General features: G+C 40.9%; 1 protein-coding gene and 1 long non-coding RNA gene across 4 annotated transcripts in view; one reads left to right on the forward strand and one right to left on the reverse strand.

Annotated features, from left to right (window-relative positions):
- Positions 1-8,460, forward strand: part of LOC138721490 (uncharacterized) — a 29,682-nt gene extending 21,222 nt beyond the window's left edge. Inside the window, exon 5 of the long non-coding RNA XR_011337559.1 lies at positions 7,655-8,460. This is a non-coding gene — a long non-coding RNA (uncharacterized lncRNA). The remainder of the gene's footprint in view (positions 1-7,654) is intronic.
- Positions 1-21,130, reverse strand: part of STON2 (stonin 2) — a 76,136-nt gene that overhangs the window by 4,356 nt on the left and 50,650 nt on the right. For all 3 annotated transcript variants that reach the window (XM_069858631.1, XM_069858633.1, XM_069858632.1), the window contains exon 5: positions 4,693-6,528. In XM_069858631.1, coding sequence (XP_069714732.1) covers positions 4,693-6,528 — 1,836 coding nt within the window. The remainder of the gene's footprint in view (positions 1-4,692; positions 6,529-21,130) is intronic.

The raw sequence follows: 21,130 nt of genomic DNA on the forward strand, positions 1-21,130 counted from the left end.
AATCAAGTTTAGCTCTGTCACCTGTAAATAATAACCTTTGTTATTTTTTTCTCCTTTGTTTTCCTGCACAGGGTGATGTTTAAAAATTAAAGTAGGGACTGCAAGTCAAGCTAGGTTAGCTTTATTTCTGACTGCTGCCAACTTCCTAAGCTCTTGAGCAAGTCATTTAAGGTCTGTGCCTCAGTATCTCTGACTGCAAAATGAGGACAAGATCCTTCAAAGCCACCTTGGGCCTTCTGATTGAAAGAGTCCTATTATCTACGTGTGTGTAAATGGAAGTAATGCATAAATAAATGAATGGAATCCTTGTCTGGCACCTTTACAGGCTTTAGGGTTTCTGACTACTTGTTAATTGGTAAAGTTCTTCTCCATAGAGCTCAGGAAGATGTGCAGGACAGAGGACAAGGAAGGAGGAGGACTGGCTGAGTAAAAATAACTGGGTGGGGAATGCCCAGAAGTTCCCCTGGGAAGAGGAGGAAAATACCGACTGTGACCATCCATTTCCCATCCATTCCTATCTCCCCACTTTGTACCACTCTCAGCAGACTCTTCATTGTAATCCCTCCTGCTCATCTGCTTTCCTGTTTTCTCCTCCAGTTTGCAGTGGGTTGTTCCCTAGTGCAGACTGCCTAGGTTTCAGTGAAGGCCCACAGCAGCCCAGGAGAGACAATTCTGTGTTCTGTCGCAAGCCACATCCACGACCACAAGATGTTCAGCTTGTGCTGCTGCACTCCTGAGCTGGCATGTGCTCAGTTGCTTTTGGTATGGACACATGTGAAGGTAACACTGGGAGGTGTTTATGTGGGCTTGAGCACTCTGTGTCATGGGTGCATTTGAGATCTGAGCTCTTCATAATTTCACCTGGACACATGGAACCAGCAAACACTTTTCTAACACACATCATTGTTGGTGGATATTAACAGGCTAAAAAAAAAGGAGGGGGGAGTAAAAGGAAAAAAGACCACACCACAAATTACCCACTAACAGAAAAGACCATGCACAACATTCAAAAAAATACGGAGCTTATTAATTTACATGAGCTTAGCATGGTAGGCAACCAGATAAACTGAATAACAAACCAACTCCTCCACCAAAGCTATAGCAAAAATACTAAGCAAAGAAGTGCTCATTAGTGTCCCAAGCGTGAGGCACAAATGCCATAAAGTCTGTAGACTTTGTTCAACAGGGTCATTCAGAGTTCTTCCTCTAATGAACAGATACACTTTTCAGTAAAATCAGGAGTAAATCAACAAGACTGCTTTTGTTTTGCATCTTTTGCTTCCTCGAGCTACTAACATTTCATTCTGGCAATCAAGGATCTGATAATATAATTTATATATATGCATGGGTTTTGTGATTGGAGGCAATCTGTTCTAAATGACTGATGTCTCAACATGTTTGGATTAAAGGTTTTAATTTACTTCAGACAGTATACCAGGCATCACGCCTGGGATCCACAGCAAAACTAGACCAAAGTTCAAATATCCAGATCCAAAGCTCTGCATAGAGGCTACATCCCTGCTTTGCTGGAAGAGCGTTTTCCCACGATTGAAGATCGGGTGGATGTTTTCCTAATATTGTGCTAGTGGATTAAAAAATGCAAACAAGTGGAGCCCAGCCAGCTGCAACTGAAGCTCTGCAGAGCCTGTAAATAGGGTTTCTTTATCAACTGCTTTGATCATATTAATCGTGAATATGAGAAGGGCAATGAAGTTTAACAACCTACTTCGGAAAGGATTGCAGCAACGTGCTCCATATAATCTAGTCCATATTTTTTTCCTAAGTCAAATGATAATCGGAGTACATATAGTCCTTCATTTGTCATATGTTTTTCAATGTCCAGCCATAACCAGACACTTTGGCTACAAAACAATCCAGACCGTGCTGATAACAAGTTCCTACAGCGAGAGTGCAAAGGGGCCCATCCTATTAGAAAGCACAAAGAGAAAATGTTTGGATAAGACAATGAAGCTACTGAAATAATTGTTAACAATTTGGGTGCAAGGATATTATGACCTGATTGCAAGCAGTGACCTTTGGGAGAGACTAGTTCTTCTCCCTTGTGGGGCTGTGGTATTGGCTATCACGGCAGGCCACAGACAGGGCTGATGGTGTCACATGCCTCATGCAGAGCCTGCGCCCATCTGCATTCAGGGAACAGAGTGAAGCACAGAAGTCCAAGTGGCTACCTGGAGACCCTTTGGAGTTCCTGCAGTTGTGTTTGTAAGGGATTGATGTGTCAGAGCACACAGTATGGATGAACAAAGGGTCCCACAGTAAGTCTGTGCCTACGTATGTACTTCTTTGAAAGGCACATTGCGCTGGCAGATAGGCATGTGGGCTGGAGGGAGTCGTGCAATGCAAATGTCCCATGCCGTGTGGACAGGTTGTCTGGCTTCTGGAGGTAAGGGTAGAGCTGGAGACTGTGGTTGCCTGCAGCACTTCTCACCAGCTGCTTTGTGATGACACCACCTCTCTCCTGCTCTGGAGTCCCATGCACCACAGCAGTTCATCAGCAGACGACATATTTACAGAGGACCCAGAGCACTGTTAGGGTGAGTTGCAGATGCCACAGCAGTGCAAGTCAGCAGACTATTTTAATATGTAATGCTTGAGAACTGCATCATTTATATGGACTTTTGCAAATACGTGGAGGCGAGTTATATGACTTGTGGGTAGGGCTGGATATAGCCAAGCATGCACAAGGCTGGGAGTAGACCACACATCAGTATCATGTGGTCAGAAATATATGTGGTCCTCCAGGCAAATCTAAGAAGGAGTGGGAATCAATGCTTTTGAGTCCTACTTATAACCCTCTTTCTTTGCTATATACTTTAAGCAAGGGAAACCATAGGACAAGTACTGTCAAGAAATGCAAACAGCTCTTTGAGAGGCAAGGTCAGATTTAAACTACACTTGGCCTGTCCTGTCATCACTTTGGGATTCCCTCTCTCTCACATAATTCATGTGTTCTGGCCAAGACAGTGCTTGCAAGGCACTTCCTTTCCCTGAAATTACATCTGACCAGACCGGAGGGGTGAGGACACGCTCTTCCTCTCAGGATGTAAACAAATACTAACTGCCCTGCATTCTGCATGGTGGCATTGATGGATAGATGTTTCGTGGCAGGGCTACAACAGCAGTGCCAAGTTTGTGGTGCACTTCCTGCTGACACACACTATGTATACTAAGGCCTCACACTCGGAGAGATGAAGATGAGAAACACAGATCAGCATCTCTTTCAAAGTTGCAGTCAGTAAGGGAGCTTCTCCACCTTGCAGGAGGCAGTACTGCCAGGTATTCTGCCTCTTCTCCTGGTTTGCTACCAGCATGTTCTGTGACTGTGTTGAAGTCTGAGGGCTTTCCCCGGCTGTAGTGCCTACAGGGTATATGGAAATCTTTGGAGAGAAGATGCCACAGAAGGTCCAATTTCACAGCATCTTGTTCCCAGAGCTCATGCAGATGGCATAGTGAGATTTTCCTCACCAGCATGTTATTGCTCATAAACAGTCTGAAGTTAATTTATCATTGTGATATTTCTCTTGAGTTCCCAACCTTTTCTTATGCCCTGCACTACAGAAAACACAGAGCCTTCACCATTGTCAGAATTAACTTTACAGATTTGTAACCCATGGCGTAAGCTGGCGTCCTTGGGCCAAAACATGATCCAAAAGATTAGAAGACTTGGATGACTGTTTTGCTAACATGATAGCTCAAACTCAGGAAAAACACATGTTCTTAGAAAGTGCCACATCTGGTATAACACTGAACTTTCAGGGAACATCAAATACAGAAACCTACCCAGTCACCCAGCTGCATTACTACAGCATTAATACTAAAAAGTGCATCTCATTTGTAAAAAGCTAGTCTAGATCAGAGAAATCAAGAAGTAGAATTTGCTATGAATAAAAATAAACCTGAGTTGTCAATCTTTACTGCATACCAAGGATTAAAGGCAGGAAGTGGAATGGTTGGCAGCTATGGCCAAAGGGAACAGTGGCCTGCCCATATTATTTGAATGTTTAATTACGAACATGTTACTAGAAATACAAAGACTTGTGGGTTTTATGTTGGTATTCTCTCTTCAGGTTTACGCTGTATTTGCCTGTCTGCACTGATCACAGAACCATAGACTCAAACTGGTGTTTGGAATTTCTTTTTTTTTCAATGGGTGCACAGTGTCTTCTCTCCTCCTGCAATCCCCATTCCAGACACTTTGTAAGCATTAGTTGCAGTATACACATGGAAATACATAGCACTGGTCCAGTCTGCTTGGCAGTGCATGGAAAAGGAAATAGAGCAATTTATCCGGTTTTGTCATTGAGCCCAGTAGCATAGTATCTTGCCTTTGCAATTACCTGCAAAAGGGCCTGCTTCCATTAACAGTGCTAAGAACACACAGATGTTCAATGCCATAATGCACTCCTAAATGCAGAGGCAGAAGGCATATTTTTTGCTGTTTGGAAAATCTGAACTTGTTTTTATCATTAGCAATGTTTGTAGGATAAGTAAAACTGCTGCAATGAAGGGTCAGATAAATGCTTCATGCGTGATGTCCTTTGGTATACTACAGAGGACAATTTATCCTGCACCATGCAAACCCAGTATTCCCCATCTTCTAAAATACATATTCCCTATCTTCGACATAATTTCTTTTAGCTTACTCCTGTAGAGATGGTAAGCACCACTCACCTGAGTTTTTGTCAGGCAGTCGGTTTATCCTCCATACAATGGAATTAAAGGCATGCTCATATTTGGCAGTTCCCAAAGTTACTCTCATTACTGGCTCAGAACCAGACAGACCGGCTGATCCAAAAGTGGCCCCCTTGTTCACCTTGGCTTTCAAAGACTTCTCCCCCAGGACGCTCTCCCTGCGGAAGTTCTTCACCCACTCGTTTGGCACTGGGTAGCGGATCATCACGTTCTCGCAAGGGACCTGAGTTAAAGGGTCACGGTTGGAAGAGAACCCGGTGGACATCATCAGCCAGCTCTGCACTTCCACCTCAGCACCGTTGATGCTGGCAGCTGTCCTCAGAGTAAAAGGCAAAGTTTTCTCAGCATAGACAGTTCTGAATCGCATGAGTTCAAACCGGCAGGCATCCAAGGGATTGAACAGGATAATACGGGAGTTATTAAACATATCCTCATCCACACATGAATGGAATCGACAGCTGTATAATTTAATCCACTTAGTGGTAGTAGTGGGCATAATATCCTGCCTTGCAACTATTTCATTCCCTTTGATCAGGATATCATTAAGGCCCAGTCTGCATTCTGCGAGGCCAGAAAGGAAGCTGAGGACGTAGATATGGGTCAGCACACTGTGCTGGAGAATTGCACCGTCTCCTTTGGCCAAGATGCCATGAAACTCATCCCTGACATCAATCGTGATTTCTTCTTCTTGATAGTTTAGTCCCACTGTGCTCAGATCTGTTGATGAGGCTGGCAAGTTCATCAGTGTGTCTTGGACAGCACTGATGAAGCTAAGGAAGTCTCCATAATCTGTAGTCCCAAGCTTGATAATTTGCTCTCTCTCTGCTATGTGAGCAATGGCTGGCTTAGGCTGATACTTCTTTTTCTCCTTGTAGGTTGTGCGGTCCAACCGCACACTGTGTATCCTTCCATTCTCATCATAGTTCTGGAGCTTGCGCTCTGAAATCTCGTGATTGATTTCAAGTTTGAATTCCCGGAAAGGCTTCTCCAGTCCTTTCTCATAAAAAAGCTGTATATATCCACTGTCAGTCAGCTTGACATATATTGGTCCCCAGTGCCTCGATGACATAATATTCTTCTTCTCTGGGATCCTGAGCATCATTGGCCATCCATCCTTTGGCTGAGCTGGTGCCAGGTTAAATAAGGCTGCATTCAGATCATATGGCATCATGGGGTCATCATCAGGCAAGGTAGGGCTGCTCACATGATCTGGGTCTCCAATCTGGAGTTGCTTGAGCTGCTCTACAGCATCTGTGTGGGCTACAGTTTTGTTTGCCTCACGGAAACTGATAGTATCAGGCTCTTGATGGAGAATAAGGAGAGAATCTCTTTGGCTTTTCCCTGGAGCACTAGAGACAGAAGAACTTTTTGAACGCCTGTCTCGCTCCTCAAAGAATGAGCTGAATGGATTGATGGGTGAGGGTTGGACATCTCGCAGAGATTCATCCAGGAAAGGATTTGTAGCACTCCATGGTGGTGTTTCAACAGAAGGCAACTTGGTTAAGGAGGAGAGATCTAGTTTTTGAATTTTGGAGAGGTCACCCAATGTGCTTTTAGGACGTTCTCTTTTCTTAAAAGATGCCGTGAGGTTAAAGTTAACATCTGGAGTCTGTGTTTCTGCAGGTGAGGTGTCTGTTTTCAAGGGAGAAAGGTTCTGCGGTGAAAAACTGATTTCATTGTCATCAAAAGTCACCCAGCTGGGAAAGCGAACTGTGGTTGGGGTAGATGAATGCCCATTCATGGAGGTGTTGTTCAGCTGCCAGTTGACAGCCTCCATATCTACCTCTTCATCTTCCTGGAGAGATGAGGAATTGTCTTTAAAAAAAAAAGGGAGGGGAGGAAATTTCAGCTAATTATTCTGAAGTTACCTAGTTTTCTCCACTAGAAGAGAAACACAGTCTGCAACAATAGTTCACATGGTCAGGAAAGGCCTATTCATATACTGGGAAAGAAAGATAACCAAAAGACTTGGCCAAAATTCTGAGAAGTCTGGCAAGAATTAATGAAGAAATAGTTTCAGCCAGTTTTAAATGGACAGTCTGACAAAGAAAAGGAATGCAGGAAGAAATACAAAAGGAATGAGAGCAATGATTGTATTGCTGTCATTCGAACATAATGACCCAAAAAAGAAACCTAGCTCACATGTTGTAGTGATTTTTTAAAGGTTCCCTATCTAAACTTTCAGGCTGCATTTCTTCTCTCCACTTATCTTCTGTCATTTACCCATTTTGTTTCTTCTCTCCCTTGCTTTCATTTTTTCTTTCTGTCCCCATACCCTTTGCTCTACTGAAGAATCCATAGGGGAGAGGGAATGAACACTGAGGAACAACACTTCTCCACTCTGTCCCCACAAACTTGTCTATACATTTGCTGTCATCACAAAAGCACCCAGAGATCTGGTGAAGGCACCATAAAAAGTGTCTATGTGGCATTTTTGCCCAGGATGTGTTCAGCAAAGAGACTCTGTGATTTACTCAGAGGGAAAGAGTCTGCCAGCCCTGTGATGTCTCCAAAAAACCTCTTGAAGAAGCTGTGATCTAGAGATGTATATTAGAATAAGGAAAAACATATTTTTGATTTGTATTGTGTAAATTGTCCTCATCTTCTATCAGGACATGGCACCTTTGACTACTACTTTCCTTGTTTTGGGCTCTGCCAAGACACTTCCCAGGAGTTTGCATCACACTGTGCTATTTCAGCTCCAGCTCCATCCGGAGGAGATAGCAGCAGTGTTAACAAGGTGTTTTCCAAAATAAGCATAAATTTTCAGAGTTCAGAAATTAAAGGGTTTTCACCCCATTTTCTTCCCACTGCATGAATGAACCAGAGTGCTCCTTAGAATAAGCAGCCAGCATGAAATTATATATGGTGCATCTGCACCATGGGTTTGTTCTACATATGATATAGCGGTGCTAATATTTGTGCCTTTCGTTTCTGATAGATCTATAGATCCCATGTTTTACACAAGTGACTGTTCTTCAGTACAAGCAGGAAAGTGAATGCAAAATGTAGCACTTCAGTATGGCTGTGATGTGAGCATATTTCACAATGTTAACAACAACAACAAACCATCTAAGTCATTATTTAAATTGCTATCAGTTCCCAGAAAAAAAGGTGAGCTTGATTTCCGTTCTGCTTCAACTGTAATAGACAATTTGAATTTTTATTCCAGTTACCATTTAGAACATGAAATAGGGAATATTCATGTTAGTCAAAGTCCTGCCATTAGGTCATTATAATGTCTTGGGTAACTTGATTTTCCAGGCCCCACAGCCCAGCTGTATGGAAGTTCACCCGGCCTTTTGATTTAAGGAAAAAATACATCATGTAAGTTCTAAGGGTTTTTATAATTGAGAATTATGTATGACACAGAATGATACTGATTTTTTTTTCAGGCCACAATAATAACTAAGCAAAACCAAGAACATATTGCTTTTACAGACTGTTCATGCATTTCCAAGTGGCACTATCTCAATTTCTCAGATTTTCTTCTCTACCCTTCTGTTTTACTCCCAGCTTTGCACAACGCCTCCCTGTAGTCCCTGCTACTGGTTGCACCACTGGGTACAGTGGTGGGTCCTTTATCTGTTAACTTCTGCCAAAGACTATTAACAGATTTGTGGATTTAAGCCAACTGCTTAACATCCACAATCACACTCTAAGTGAGAAAGTAATAAAAACCCCAATGAGAATAATCTGATATTGTTCTCATCCTCAGGGCCATACCAATACCTTCTATGTTCTCTCATACCTTTCCAGTACTTTGGTTAGCAAGTATGTAACCCTCTAAAACAAAACAAAGGCAATGAAAAGATGTGATAAGACTCTGTTTTTATGGTATATCTAGCAAAACATCTCCCATTTCTTGTAGGACTTCTAAAAGTCTTGTATTGATACAATAAGAGGTTCTTAAGAGCATTATCACCTCTTCACCATCTGCAATTATAATTTTCCTTTTCCTGTGTCTGAGCTTTTGAATTGCAGACAGCAAATGTGGTTCTACAAATAAAGTATTGACACTTCTGGTAAGTTTGACAAAGGCAGATGAGAAGAATTTCTTGAGAGTCCATGTGAAAAACACACAGAAATCACCTAACAGAATTTCTTTCTAAATTAAACAAATTTTATAAAATAAATTGTTTATTTGATCCAGATGCTCAGAAATACATAAGAACCAGTAAGGGAAGATGGCTTTATATGCAAGCATTTGTGCAATTTTATTTTCTAGAAAAATCAATAATCTGTTATTTGATGTGATATGTGAAAGTGTCAAATCTGGGAAGTAAAATAATCTTTCTTTCCCAAACTAAAATCAAAAATACATTCTGCTGCTGCCAAAGAACCATGTTGTTAGGTCTACAAATATCTGAAGAACACAGAGGTGGTTCCAGAAAAGACAGGTTTTTGCTTTGTCCATAAGAAAATGACTAATAGCTGGAAGGATAAAAATAATATTCTAATGCAGGCCAAACAGCCAAAGAAAGCTCCTGAGAACTAGACAAAATAGCATGCATACCCCAAGAGAAATATTGGCACCTCTACTGCAAAGGCAAATACAGCATGGTGAAAAATCTTGATATAGCTAGAGGATACCTTAGAAAATTACTTGAGATTTTTCCTTTCTTGACTTTTGTTGAGTTCCTGAACATAGGCGGTAATGTTTAAAATGGGAATGTTCATCCTTTTGGTAGCACCCCAATAGGTCTGGGAGAGAACACTTAAGAAAGCAATTCCCTAGATGAATATTATTTCACTTCTTGCTTTCATAACCATTTTCAAAATTTCTTCCTACAAAAGAAATCAAGATAATGACTTGCTGATGGGGTGCGGACAGTCTACAACCCAGAGTGACTCCTGACTGAGAAAGACTAGATCTGCATAGAAAAAGGAAGAAACGATCAAAACAAAGCACTTGGTTTTGCCTTCTTGACCAACTGACTTTGCCTTCCTAAGCAAATAACTTTGACAGGTGTTTAAACTGCAAAATTAAAATATCTTTTAATTGTCTGAACTTGCCAGATTCCAACCTGACAGGTTGCTCCAGGCAGCCACAAAACACAGGAGCAGATTTACCAAGGAGGTGAAAGGGATAGTACCTCTGTCTCCTTTCCCAATGACAGCAGCAACTGTGAGCTTTGAGGCAAGCAGCCTCAAGCTGCCCACACAGCTATGCATCCCTGCATTTATTCCCCCACATAAGTGAGGCCTGTAACCAGCACTGGCCGTACATCACTACATAGATGCCTAAATATCATTAACAAGCCATTAATTTGGAAGCTTAAGTCTCTGGTGAATAATAAAATGTCAACCTGCACTGTAAGTTGGTTTGTGCTTTTTTTTTTTTTCCCATACTCAGGCTTCTTAATGTTTTGTTGGTGTTACAAGTATTCAGTAGCAAAAGGGTTAACAATTTCGGTATGAGAAAATGGTTAAGAGGTATTATGCTGTAATGGATGTAGAACATCTCACCTCGTGACTTACTACAAGGAAAGAAGGCTTTGGTTCTCTGTATTGTTTCAACTTTTCATTTCTGTTTAAACCATTTTGGCCAAACCCACCAGGTAATATCATGTTACTTATGCCTGAGGAAAGGCAGCCATCCAGCTGCTAAAGGGTATTGATATTGCAAACTATTTGTGACTGAAACTGTGCCACAGAAGTAGGAAGATCTGAGAGTGCTACACACCTTTCAAAGAAAAAGGCAGATAATGACCTTAGGAAATGGATCTGAGCAAAAGCCTGGATTTTGAAATTTGAGTAGTCGCCTATTTTGGCTATTGACAGGAATGGGTTCAGAGCTTCATGGTGTGCCTGTTTCTGTTACCTGAATATATTAATTTACATTTAATTCAGATAGCTCTAATTTACACTTCAGTCTGTAGTACAAGCATACCTTTAGTACAGTCACACCTTCCAATGGGGTACTTGCTTCCTTGATGTACGCAACACCAGTCCCCCAAAGTAAGCATTGGTAAGTTTTCTGTTGGCATAGCTGGATCTATTCTAGGATGCTTGCTGGGAAACTAAACTACATCAGGTCCACCAGACGCTGACATATAGGCAAGTAGCATTTGGCCTTTGAAGATCAGCCAGGTCAAGAAGATGCCAGTTACAAAATCTGTAGAGCCTCTGTATTCATAGGCAATGACAGAAAAGCAGAACGAATCTGAGAGAAATCATGGACAAGGTTGTCATGCAGTTATCTCTCCATGATAAAGGTTACACTTTCACATACTTTGTGTGACATTCATATCTGATCATTTCCTTGCATTTCTTTTCCATATCCTAGTCACAACAACTGTGTCTGTACACTTTTTTTGGTGGTCCATCATGTTTCTGATCTTCCCAGGACAGAGAGTGCAGTTTAAAGCATGTAGGCTGTTGTTTGGAAGTGATAAACTAGATTTCTATTTCCAGTCTGGCCACTGACCTGCTACGTGGCTCTGAGGAAAACACCTCATCGCTTCCACTCTCACAGCTTCTGGTTCTCTTCCCACTTTCTGTAATTTTTGACTATTAAGAGTACTAAACATGGAACAGTGATTGCTCTTCTGTGTTACAGTATCCAGTGTGTTTCTAGAACTCTCACAGAACACAGTGTAATGTGTAAACACCACAAAGGTGGGTATAAACCTATAAATTGAGTCAATATTTTTATTATATCCATGCACTTGCAAAGAGTTTCAGGTTTGGTACAAGCCATGAAGCCAAGTCTGTTTTCATAAGCCTTCCTGCTTATTACAGCGGTCAAATATGTCACTGCTGCAGACATCAGGGTAACTTTCTCTAGCTAAACAAAGCTACAGTAGAAAACTGCCATGGAAATCAGTTGCAAGCATCCGCAACTCAAAGCACAGAAAACTTCTTGCCTATGCTTATTTTGCACAGGATATCCCTGTAAGGATAACCATTATTACCACCACATGCTTCCTGGGTACCTATACTATCAATCAGTGTAGGGTAACATTAAGGGAATACCTAGTAATGGCCTCTCCCAGCCTGCAGGACGCTTTTTTTTCCTGTGAGCTTCAGAACAGACTTTGGAGACAGAAGAAGCAGCAATTACCTTGCCTCCTTGCAAGAGGATTATGGAGAGGGGCTGTAAAGCCTCAAACCCCTTAAGTACTTACTCCCTACATGCTGAAAAGCACGTATATAAGCATTCCTGCAGATTTTGAGTGTCTCTGCAAGATCTGACGTGTGGAAGAGATGAATACCCACACAATCTTTGCCCTCTACTCTTGCTGCTGGACATGCCACATACAAAAATTTAACAGAAATCTGGTTCTTCAGAGTGTTGAACTGTTAATACAAAAGTTATGATTTTTACTTAGTACTTTATGGCAGACTAACAGACATTTTGAAATCATCACATGATTTTTCTCCAGCAAGAGAAGGTGCAAGATGAAAGACTGAAGTCGTAGAGCTGATCTCTACAGTTCCCTTTATTATTTCTTCTCCTCCTCCTGCCTGACAGGCTTCTCAGATGATGTTGAATGGATTCATCCTTAGATAACTTTTGAGTTCATCATGCTGTGTCATATTCTATCACTACATCCCTTTGAACTTTGGTATCTAAATTCAGACCATGTAAATCATTGGCCTGATTAAACCTAGTGTAGTTTTACACTAAATCTACAGTACTTCTTTTCTGAAGTACTAAATAGCCTGTTCCCAGGACTGGGTTAATGACTACTTCAATATGATTCCTGTTGCTTGGTTAACTATCGCAAATTCATCATAGGTCCCAAAAGAAGTTCAATTGTCAAAAGAAGTTCAATCATCCAAAGTTACAAAGAAGCTATATCACAGAGTTTCCAGCTCTATTTAAAACACAATGAATGTAATCTATGTGAATTTAATTTATTTCTATGAGCATATAATTCTTATTATAACTGCTGTATTTAATATTAAATGAAGTTTTGACATTTTCTTATTATTCTATGGCTATACAAACATATGTATTGATGAGAAGGCAGGACTACTGTACCTCAGGCATCAGTGCTCACCAAGCTTCAATGTCCTAAATTATTTGCCTCACGTCTCCTTCACTGACATTGCCTCTTGATGCTCGGAGAAGGAGAACATCTTCCCAACAACTAAGCTTGACCTGACCATTAAGAAACTGGTATCAGAGTACACATAAGAACAGTGGTAGTTACAGCTGGAAGTTTCATTGTAACCAGCTATGCATGATGCTACTTGAGTGCCTTTTTCTGTCTCACATGTTTTCTGCTCCTCTGGTTATCTTTATTCAATTGGAGAAATGAATTAAATGAAGCCTGAAATTCAATCAGAGCCATTTAATCTATCCCAAAATCACCAAAATATTGCTGCAAAGATAGATGCATAGCTTTGAAATATAACTGCCTATATGCCTGGGTCTCCAATTAATACCAATTTATCATTTGAACAGAAGATTTCAAATTGGATGTAAATCATGCAAGTCAGAGACAAGGTTGTCAGTGCCTTGAAGAAACTGTTAGATCTTCATCTCAGGTAGGCACTACAAGGTAATAAATTAGAGGCAATAAGGAACTTATAAAGGAATAAAAGTCTCCTGTGTATAGCTAGAAGACACTTGGCACTCCCAGAAAAAGCATTATTTATCATTTAAATCCGCTTGCTTTGATTTTTTTTTCCAGTATATAAAACTATTTTAAAAAGAAATCAACGTAAATATCTTTTGTTCTTGTTACTTATAAAAAGTGGAATGTTTCTCTTATGTGTTAAACAATGGTAGTGCATGAGTCTCAAAACTCTACAGAAAAGAAGTTTTATTTTGATTCAAACACTTTTGGGAATCATAGATCTAGAAAACACACATTTTTACTGCATATTAATTCATGTGCTTCCATTAGCTGGCCAGAAGGTGGTACATTAAGACTGATACAATTAGAGGAAGGCTTCAAGATTTTTACAAGATTTAGACAAAACTATGTCTGTTCACAGAATTAACAATATATATATGGCATAATGCTACTGTTTTTATAATTAGGAATAATTTGAGCCAAGTTGTTAACAGACCTCATGTAAGTAGTGGAGGAAGTATTAGAACCTGCTTGTTTTTCCTGAGAACTGAATTCTATTAAACAAACATAATATAGTCATAAAGTAAACATCTTAGCAACTAAGCATACCTATGCAAGTCATTACAAAGCAACTTCATTTCCATACCTGATGACACAGCATAGATACGATTGACATATTTTTACCACTAAGTCATCTAACTTTGTTCTCAGCAAGGTGTGCTCAGTCTCAAGATTACCATGACTATGACTACACCCCAGCCTTAGTCATTATTACTACCGATACAATACTTAGGATCCTAGTGCAGCTAGTCTAGACAAAGCCTGTGTTTGAGGTGACAGAGCAGACCTGGGAAATACAAAGCTGAACCTGTTCCAGCAGAGGGATCAATAAATGAAGAACCAGAACCCCTCTGCTTCATCTTTTATACTGAAGAAAAAGGAGCAAATGAGAACAGCAGCAGATGTGCATTACAATTTTCAAAAGCAGTTGCTTTCACAGTACATTGGCTAAGATGAATTAAGTCAGTTTGCCTCTGAATGTACTTTGGACTTTGCTTCTACCTACAGAGGTCTGCCTCCCCTGATTTTAATCAGCAGCACATATCCTTCAATAATGGATCTGCCACTGATATGAGACCACGGAGCTCATGAAAAAATATTCTGAGAGCTAGTAAGGAAATTGAAATGCTCCTGCTAGCCCAGGATCATAAAATCATTGAATGATTTGGGTTGGAAGGGACCTTAAAGATCATCTAGTTCCAACCCCTCTGTCTTGGGTAGGGACACCTCCCACTAGATCAGGCTCCCAAGGCCCCATCCAACCTGGCCTTGAACATGTACAGGGATGGGGCAGCCACAACTTCCCTGGGCAACCTGTGCCAGTGCCTTACCACCCTCATCGTGAAAAATTTCTTCTTAATATCTAATCTAAATCTCCTCCCTCCCTTCCAATTTAAAGCCATTCCCCTTCATCCTGTCACTACATACCCTTGTAAAAAGTCCCTCCCCTGCTTTCTTGTAGGATCCCCAAGGGATACCACTTGTCACAGATCTCCATCTGGACATCAAGCTGTCAACCACTACTCTCTGAATGCGACCATCCAACAAATTCCGTATCCACCAAAAAGTCCACCCATCAAATCTGTATCTCTCCAATTTAGAGAGATGTTTCAGAAAGTTCGTGATATTTGGCAAGCAGAATAAATCTGTAGCCAATCCTAAAATTGCAAAGAAAATCCCATTCCATCTTGGAGGAGCTGATGCTAGCATGCATTGCACAAGCTCGCTTTTGCAAAGAGCAGTTACATAAATCTCTCATACACAGACAATACACTACTTCATTATGTTTTAATTTTACAAGCAATATGTAATGGACTGGTAGCAAAATACCGAGGTTTGCAGACTTCTTAAGTTTTGTTTTCAGTACTTGAGACAGTACCACGTGGAATAAGCCTAACACTTGCAAATGCCAGACTGCAGATGGAAACGTGCCGGCTCCTGGATCCTCACAGAGTTTGGGGTCTCATTAAGGAGCACAACCTTTGACTGCAAAGCAACCCACTATGGCCTCATGCATCATGTTATGGATCCAAAAGGCAACTGCAGTATTGCATAAACATGGGGGTCTAGCTCTGTTAAACAAATGCAAGAAATATTCCCATAGCCACAGGAAAATTGAAGGCACGAGACCATCATGTGTGTTAGAAGTCTGAAACAGCCTGGATTTGCTATTGCCAATTCAGAAACTGTACCGGTAGTAACCACAAATGGTAACATCAGCCAATGACAGCTTGGACAGTTGGTACAAAATTGGTTGATCTCCAGTTCCTACATGGACAGTTTCTGCATGACTGAAGCCAACATCACCCCAACTATCTGTTCAGTCTTGTGCTGATTCTGTAGCAAAAACACAGACAAGAAGTCAGGACATAGGGATGTCAAATTTACCTGTGCTTAATTCACTGCTTACAAAAATAAACACTGGTGTTCATATCTGCACATCATTTAGGACAAGGCAGGACAAGGTATCATACCGAGAGGAGGAATGTGTTTTTCTTGAGGCCTAATACAAAATGGCACAAAGTTAAAATTCATATTGGTAGACAAAGATTTAAACCTCTATAGTGCAGACAAAAAAGTGAGGAAAGATGAGAAAAACCAGTCATTTGTTATTGTACATCTTCAAAACTCACTGTTGCCCAACACTTCTGGTTCCCTACAACATTTAAAAATAGTACCACTAACTTCCTCATTCCTGCACTCAAGGCATTTCCCAGGATCAAATTTTATATCACATCAAGTCAGTAGCTCACATCCTGTCTGCCAGATTTGTCTGCATATCTTGGGTTATCCAGGCAAGAGGTAATCTCATATTTATACTGCCTTTACCCCCAGCAATATCAAAATGATTTAGAAGCTAAGCCACTGCTGTTGTTTCAAAAAATCCAAAGACTCATTTCCCAGTTTCTAACATAAGGCTCTGTGGAAACTTAAGACTTCAGCTATATATTTTAATAATTTAGTTACCTGATTAACTGTAAAGACAGATTTGTTCCATTGACAACACAGCTGATATATACTTATAAATTATGAAGGTTAAGAGTGCTCAATTTTTGCCTGAAGCTTATGCTAATATTTTTCCCCCCTGTAGCTTGTCATGCAAACATTTTCTGATCAAAGTGCAGAGAAAACTATGTAACTATGTGAGTGTAGCTAGTTTGTCCAGTCCTTCTTAACTTAGAGCAGTGGGAGCTCCAGGCTACAGTGAAGTTTTATGATTTAAGCGAGGTTCACAATGCAAAGGTGAGAAGAGCCATAGCAATGCCATGTGTAGGTAAAGTTTGCTGGTTTTTTTAAACTCCTGGAGGGCTGTTTGACACATAACACAAAAGGACTGAAGGAGACTGGCGGGAAATAGTGTGTGAGAACAGAAAGGACAGCCTGATCTATATGCAATACCTGACCCATGTAGATGTTGCTGAGGATGCACCTGCCAAAGCAACACACCTACCTTCCACAAATTATGATAATTACAGGTGCTACAGGTGCTTGAGAAGCACAGTATGCAAAGGATACGACATAGGAATGGGCTGCAGAAGGCCTAGGTGCTAATCTGAACTATGTTATTGTCTAGATGGCCTTTAGCTAGCAATTCATGCCCTCTGTTCCACAAGTTTTCTTTCTGTAGCAGACCAAAAATACTGATGTAATGGAAAGTGTTAACAGCGGTTGTCAAGTATGTTTGATGAATAGGTTATCGTAAGTCCTATGAAAGCTTGTGGGCTTTCTATGGACCACACAGGATAAATGGAATAAGCAAGGGAACTCCTGTAGGGAATAAAATAATTGGAGACAGTAGAAGCTGTGGCCCTCACCTATAAACTTAAGTCATGCGTGCCAAGGAATCTCCTTTGTACTGGATGCTTGCAAGTACGTTTATCTGGATGACAACAAATACAAAGGTCGAAGAGCTGCAGTGAACATCTAAGACTGGATGCTTAAGTACAGGACTGGCTGTGAACTGCAAGGAGAAATGCTGGGAATTTGCTTCTTATTCTTTGTTCCTCCTGTACGCTGAGAAACAGACCACTGTTCACATTACATACAATAAAGAATTCCACTAAAAATACTGGAGGCTAGCCAAAAAGGCCTCTAGTATCAGTCAGCAATAGAATCATAGAATAACCAGGTTGGAAGAGACCCACCAGATCATTGAGTCCAACCATTCCTATCAAAATATACTCTCTCCTGAGATCCAAGTATGACAAATACTGGTTTTTTTTTCTAAAGAGTATATATGGCATGGCTCCCTCTCCCAAAACTGACTTGGTATTAATTGGGGAAAAAAAAAAATTATGAAGGATAGAATGAATATCTCTTACCAGCTCAACCAATTAATGATTTAAAACACAGTTATTTTTAATGTATCTGCCTTGCACAATACTGTAATGCTAAAAATTATTATCTGGCAGACATTCTTATACAAAAACAAAATACAGAAAATATCCTTATTATTTTGTTAGAAAAAACCAAAGTCTTTCATGCCTAATTTTGCTCCAGGTAGGCAGCAACGACTGAGGCAAAGAAAGGACTCAGACACTGAGATTAAACGGTAAAGTGGGCTGGAGAATATTTATAAAATTAAAAGAGATTTAGGAGTTTTTCCAGGAGTGTAAGGTGAGCAAAGGGTTCCTCCTCACCCTGTGACTGTAAGGGGATTAGGACTACTTATACTCACTATTTTAAACTGTGCACCTGACAGACCTAAATATTTGCTCAAGTAGAAACTGAGATGACAAAAGTAGGGCTTGTGGGGTTTTGTTGTTTCTTCCCAAACAGGAACTGAGCTCTTGGAAAGCAGACTGTTCCTGCAACAGATACTGAAACATGCTTTTTAGTCAGATAGGCACCACTTTTTTCTCGAAATAAATTTAAACTCTGTCTTCACAACCCATATTACACTCTTGCTAAAGCAGTGGCAAGGTTGAGTCAGGGTGCTGCATTGCTGTTTCTCACCTCTTGATGCTTTTAAAGATGTAGTTTGGATATACGCTGAGCAAGCTGGTTTAATGAGACAAGACATAGTAAGAAGAAATATTCCCACTGGTGGCAACTTAACTTTATCCTTCTCTATGGTGACACTTAAAAGACTGTTCTCAGTTTTTGTCTGCCAAGGAAAACTGTAATAATGTTCCAAGGGTTGTGTTGGAGGGTGCTCCTAACAGCATAGCTGTATCAACAAAGCATGCCTGTCCTCCCAGTCTTACTAGCATGACTGTTCTAATAACAACTTCATCTGACTTCAGAAACTAATAGAGCTGGTCTAGTTCACTCTTCGTATACATATAACAAAAAGATTCCAAGGATGGCACAAGACTGAAAACTTGTCAGCACATTCATCTAACTACGCTTTAGTTAACGGCTCCTGCTGAGTCTCCCTGACCTGGTCAGAGAGTCTTGCTATCATCCTATGGTGATATCAGCAGCTCATCTCCAGCCTCAAGGCAGCTGCTGACCAGCCCAGGAGGCTGTTATGAGGAAATTACTTGTTTTACGACATATTGCTCTGATTGATGCAGCCATTCTCCGCTTTCCACGCTCATCTGTTCCAGGTCTGGCACTACCTTAGCACAGCATTTTCCTTCAGCCCAGGCTCACACCACAAAATCCCAGCTGTTGTACAGCTATTCACAATTACAGGAAAATCAGCAGAACCAAATACTAGGCTGTTACACTTTTTGTCATCTGCAGTTTTGGTTTTGCTTTTTGTATGTGTGTGTGGAGCCACCACAGTACACAGGATTATTTGGGGTCACTCCACAGATGCAGCCAAAGAGAAACGACTGAACAAGTAATTTCTTCCTCTTTCTCTTGGGCCACGCTGGCATGATTACAGCAAACAGAAGAGCATGGGCCTCATTGTTAAACGTGAGAGTTTGACCAAAACAGACCCACCCGTGAAGGACAGAAAGAAGCAACTCGTAATGCTATCACAGTGCTCTGTGGCAAGAAGTGAAGAGGAAACCCATGTTTCCTTCCTCTCTGCACTAATTGTAACTTCCCATCTTCCCATCTCTAGCAGGCATCTTCCCTTCAAGCTATTATTCTGTCTGGGGGCAAAACACAAGGTATACAGGGCCCAAATTCTCTTATACTCATCCTGTATAACTTCCTAGCCACACTGATGTCTTTTCTTACCATAAAGTTTTAGCTCCCTCCACCACTGCCTAGTCTGCATGCCCTTTCTTCCCCAAATGATGCTCCCCATTCTTTTGATGGGAGTGCACAGGGGAAGGAATTCAGCTACAGACAACGAGTGGAAAACATTAAAATAATCCAGTGGAGAAGTAAAGAAGAGACCCCAAATGCCAGACACTTCAGTTAGTTAGCTTCTTGACATATACATGTATACACACACCCACCCCAGTCCTCCGCCACATACATGAAAGAATAAGTTGCCAGCTTTAAAGGTGGTGAACAAGGAATCCAGAAAATTTCTGTCCTGGGGTAGCAGTTACTAGGAGCTAGGCAGGGTACAGGGGCCAGATGGGACAGAGCTCTGATAATGTCAGAGCAATCCCTGTATGAAATACACCAAAGAAAGCTAAATAGAAATAAAATTCTGCATTTGAAATGTGAACGAGACCTAGGAGTCTTAACGGTATGGGACAAGACTGGGGGGGAGGGGAGATGGACAATTCAATAGGAAACCTTACTGCTTGTATCACCAAACTGTGTAGCTGGCTTGGTGGCAGCTGAGAGACAGGAGCTTGAGCACTGAACGTGACTGATGTGAAGGAAAACAACAGGGGCCCCACAGCTGCTGTGCCCTGTAAACAAAGCAGAGCTTTCTGAAGGGCCATGTGAGGTTTTGCAGAAGAGGCGTGAAAGAACCCAGGTCTGCCTAAAGGAAACAACAGGGATTAGATAAATGAGGAACATGAGATAAGGGAACATGAAGACTATATTGAGCTTAAAAAGAAAGGTATCTAGACTATAAAATGAAAAATAATTATTAATGTATTCCTATAAATAGATCAAATGGACATTCAAGAAATGAATGGGCAACAAAAATTTAACAGGCAATTAAATGCAGTATCTTACTATATATATAGAGGCACTGGCTGGTGCTGGAGATTTGAGAAGAGCTGCCCAAGAATGACTGCTTCAGTTCACCAGTGACCATTATATACTAGCATTTCAAGAAATAAGCTGATCACTTCCTAGGAAAGTAAGATCTTTTCTTCATGAGATAATGTTGCAGAATTGTTTCAGTATATTACAGAAAAAGGCCATGGGAGAGATTTTTTCTGCCCACTGGCTTACTTGTGTATGGTGGATGAAATACTTAAATGAAGTGTCAGAAATGGATGTCAGATGAAAATGTACCATCAGCTGACTGCTACTAGATTAGCAAGCCCAGAAGAAATACCTAATGAGGCTTAGAAACATGGTCTAATCTGATCTTTCGTGCTGCATCTTTCCAGTTTGCAGGTGTGTACTACTCATCTATGTCACACTGGTGTCAAATGGTGGAAAGAAAAAGGCCAATCACATAAAGAAGAAAAATGGAAATTCATCTTACGGAAAACTTTGAATTTAACATCCTTTGTGAAATGGTATTTCGGGTAGGATTTAATAAGGAACACGCATATGAGCATTTGAAGTTATCATGGAGAACTCCGGACTTGCTCTGGCTTAATGCAAGTTTGTTTCTGCTTGGGACAAGGAAAGAGATTGTACCGGAAAGGAGTCTGTTTATCTGAACCAGAATTTTAATGCTCAAGAAATGCTGACAGCTCGGAAGATTAAATCCTGTATTTACTAACTTGGCAGTATCCTCCCACCTGAATTTCCCCATCATCAGTGCACCGCAGCGTAAGGGG

Source organism: Phaenicophaeus curvirostris, chromosome 5 (assembly GCF_032191515.1).
Source record: "Phaenicophaeus curvirostris isolate KB17595 chromosome 5, BPBGC_Pcur_1.0, whole genome shotgun sequence".
NCBI lineage: Eukaryota > Metazoa > Chordata > Aves > Cuculiformes > Cuculidae > Phaenicophaeus > Phaenicophaeus curvirostris.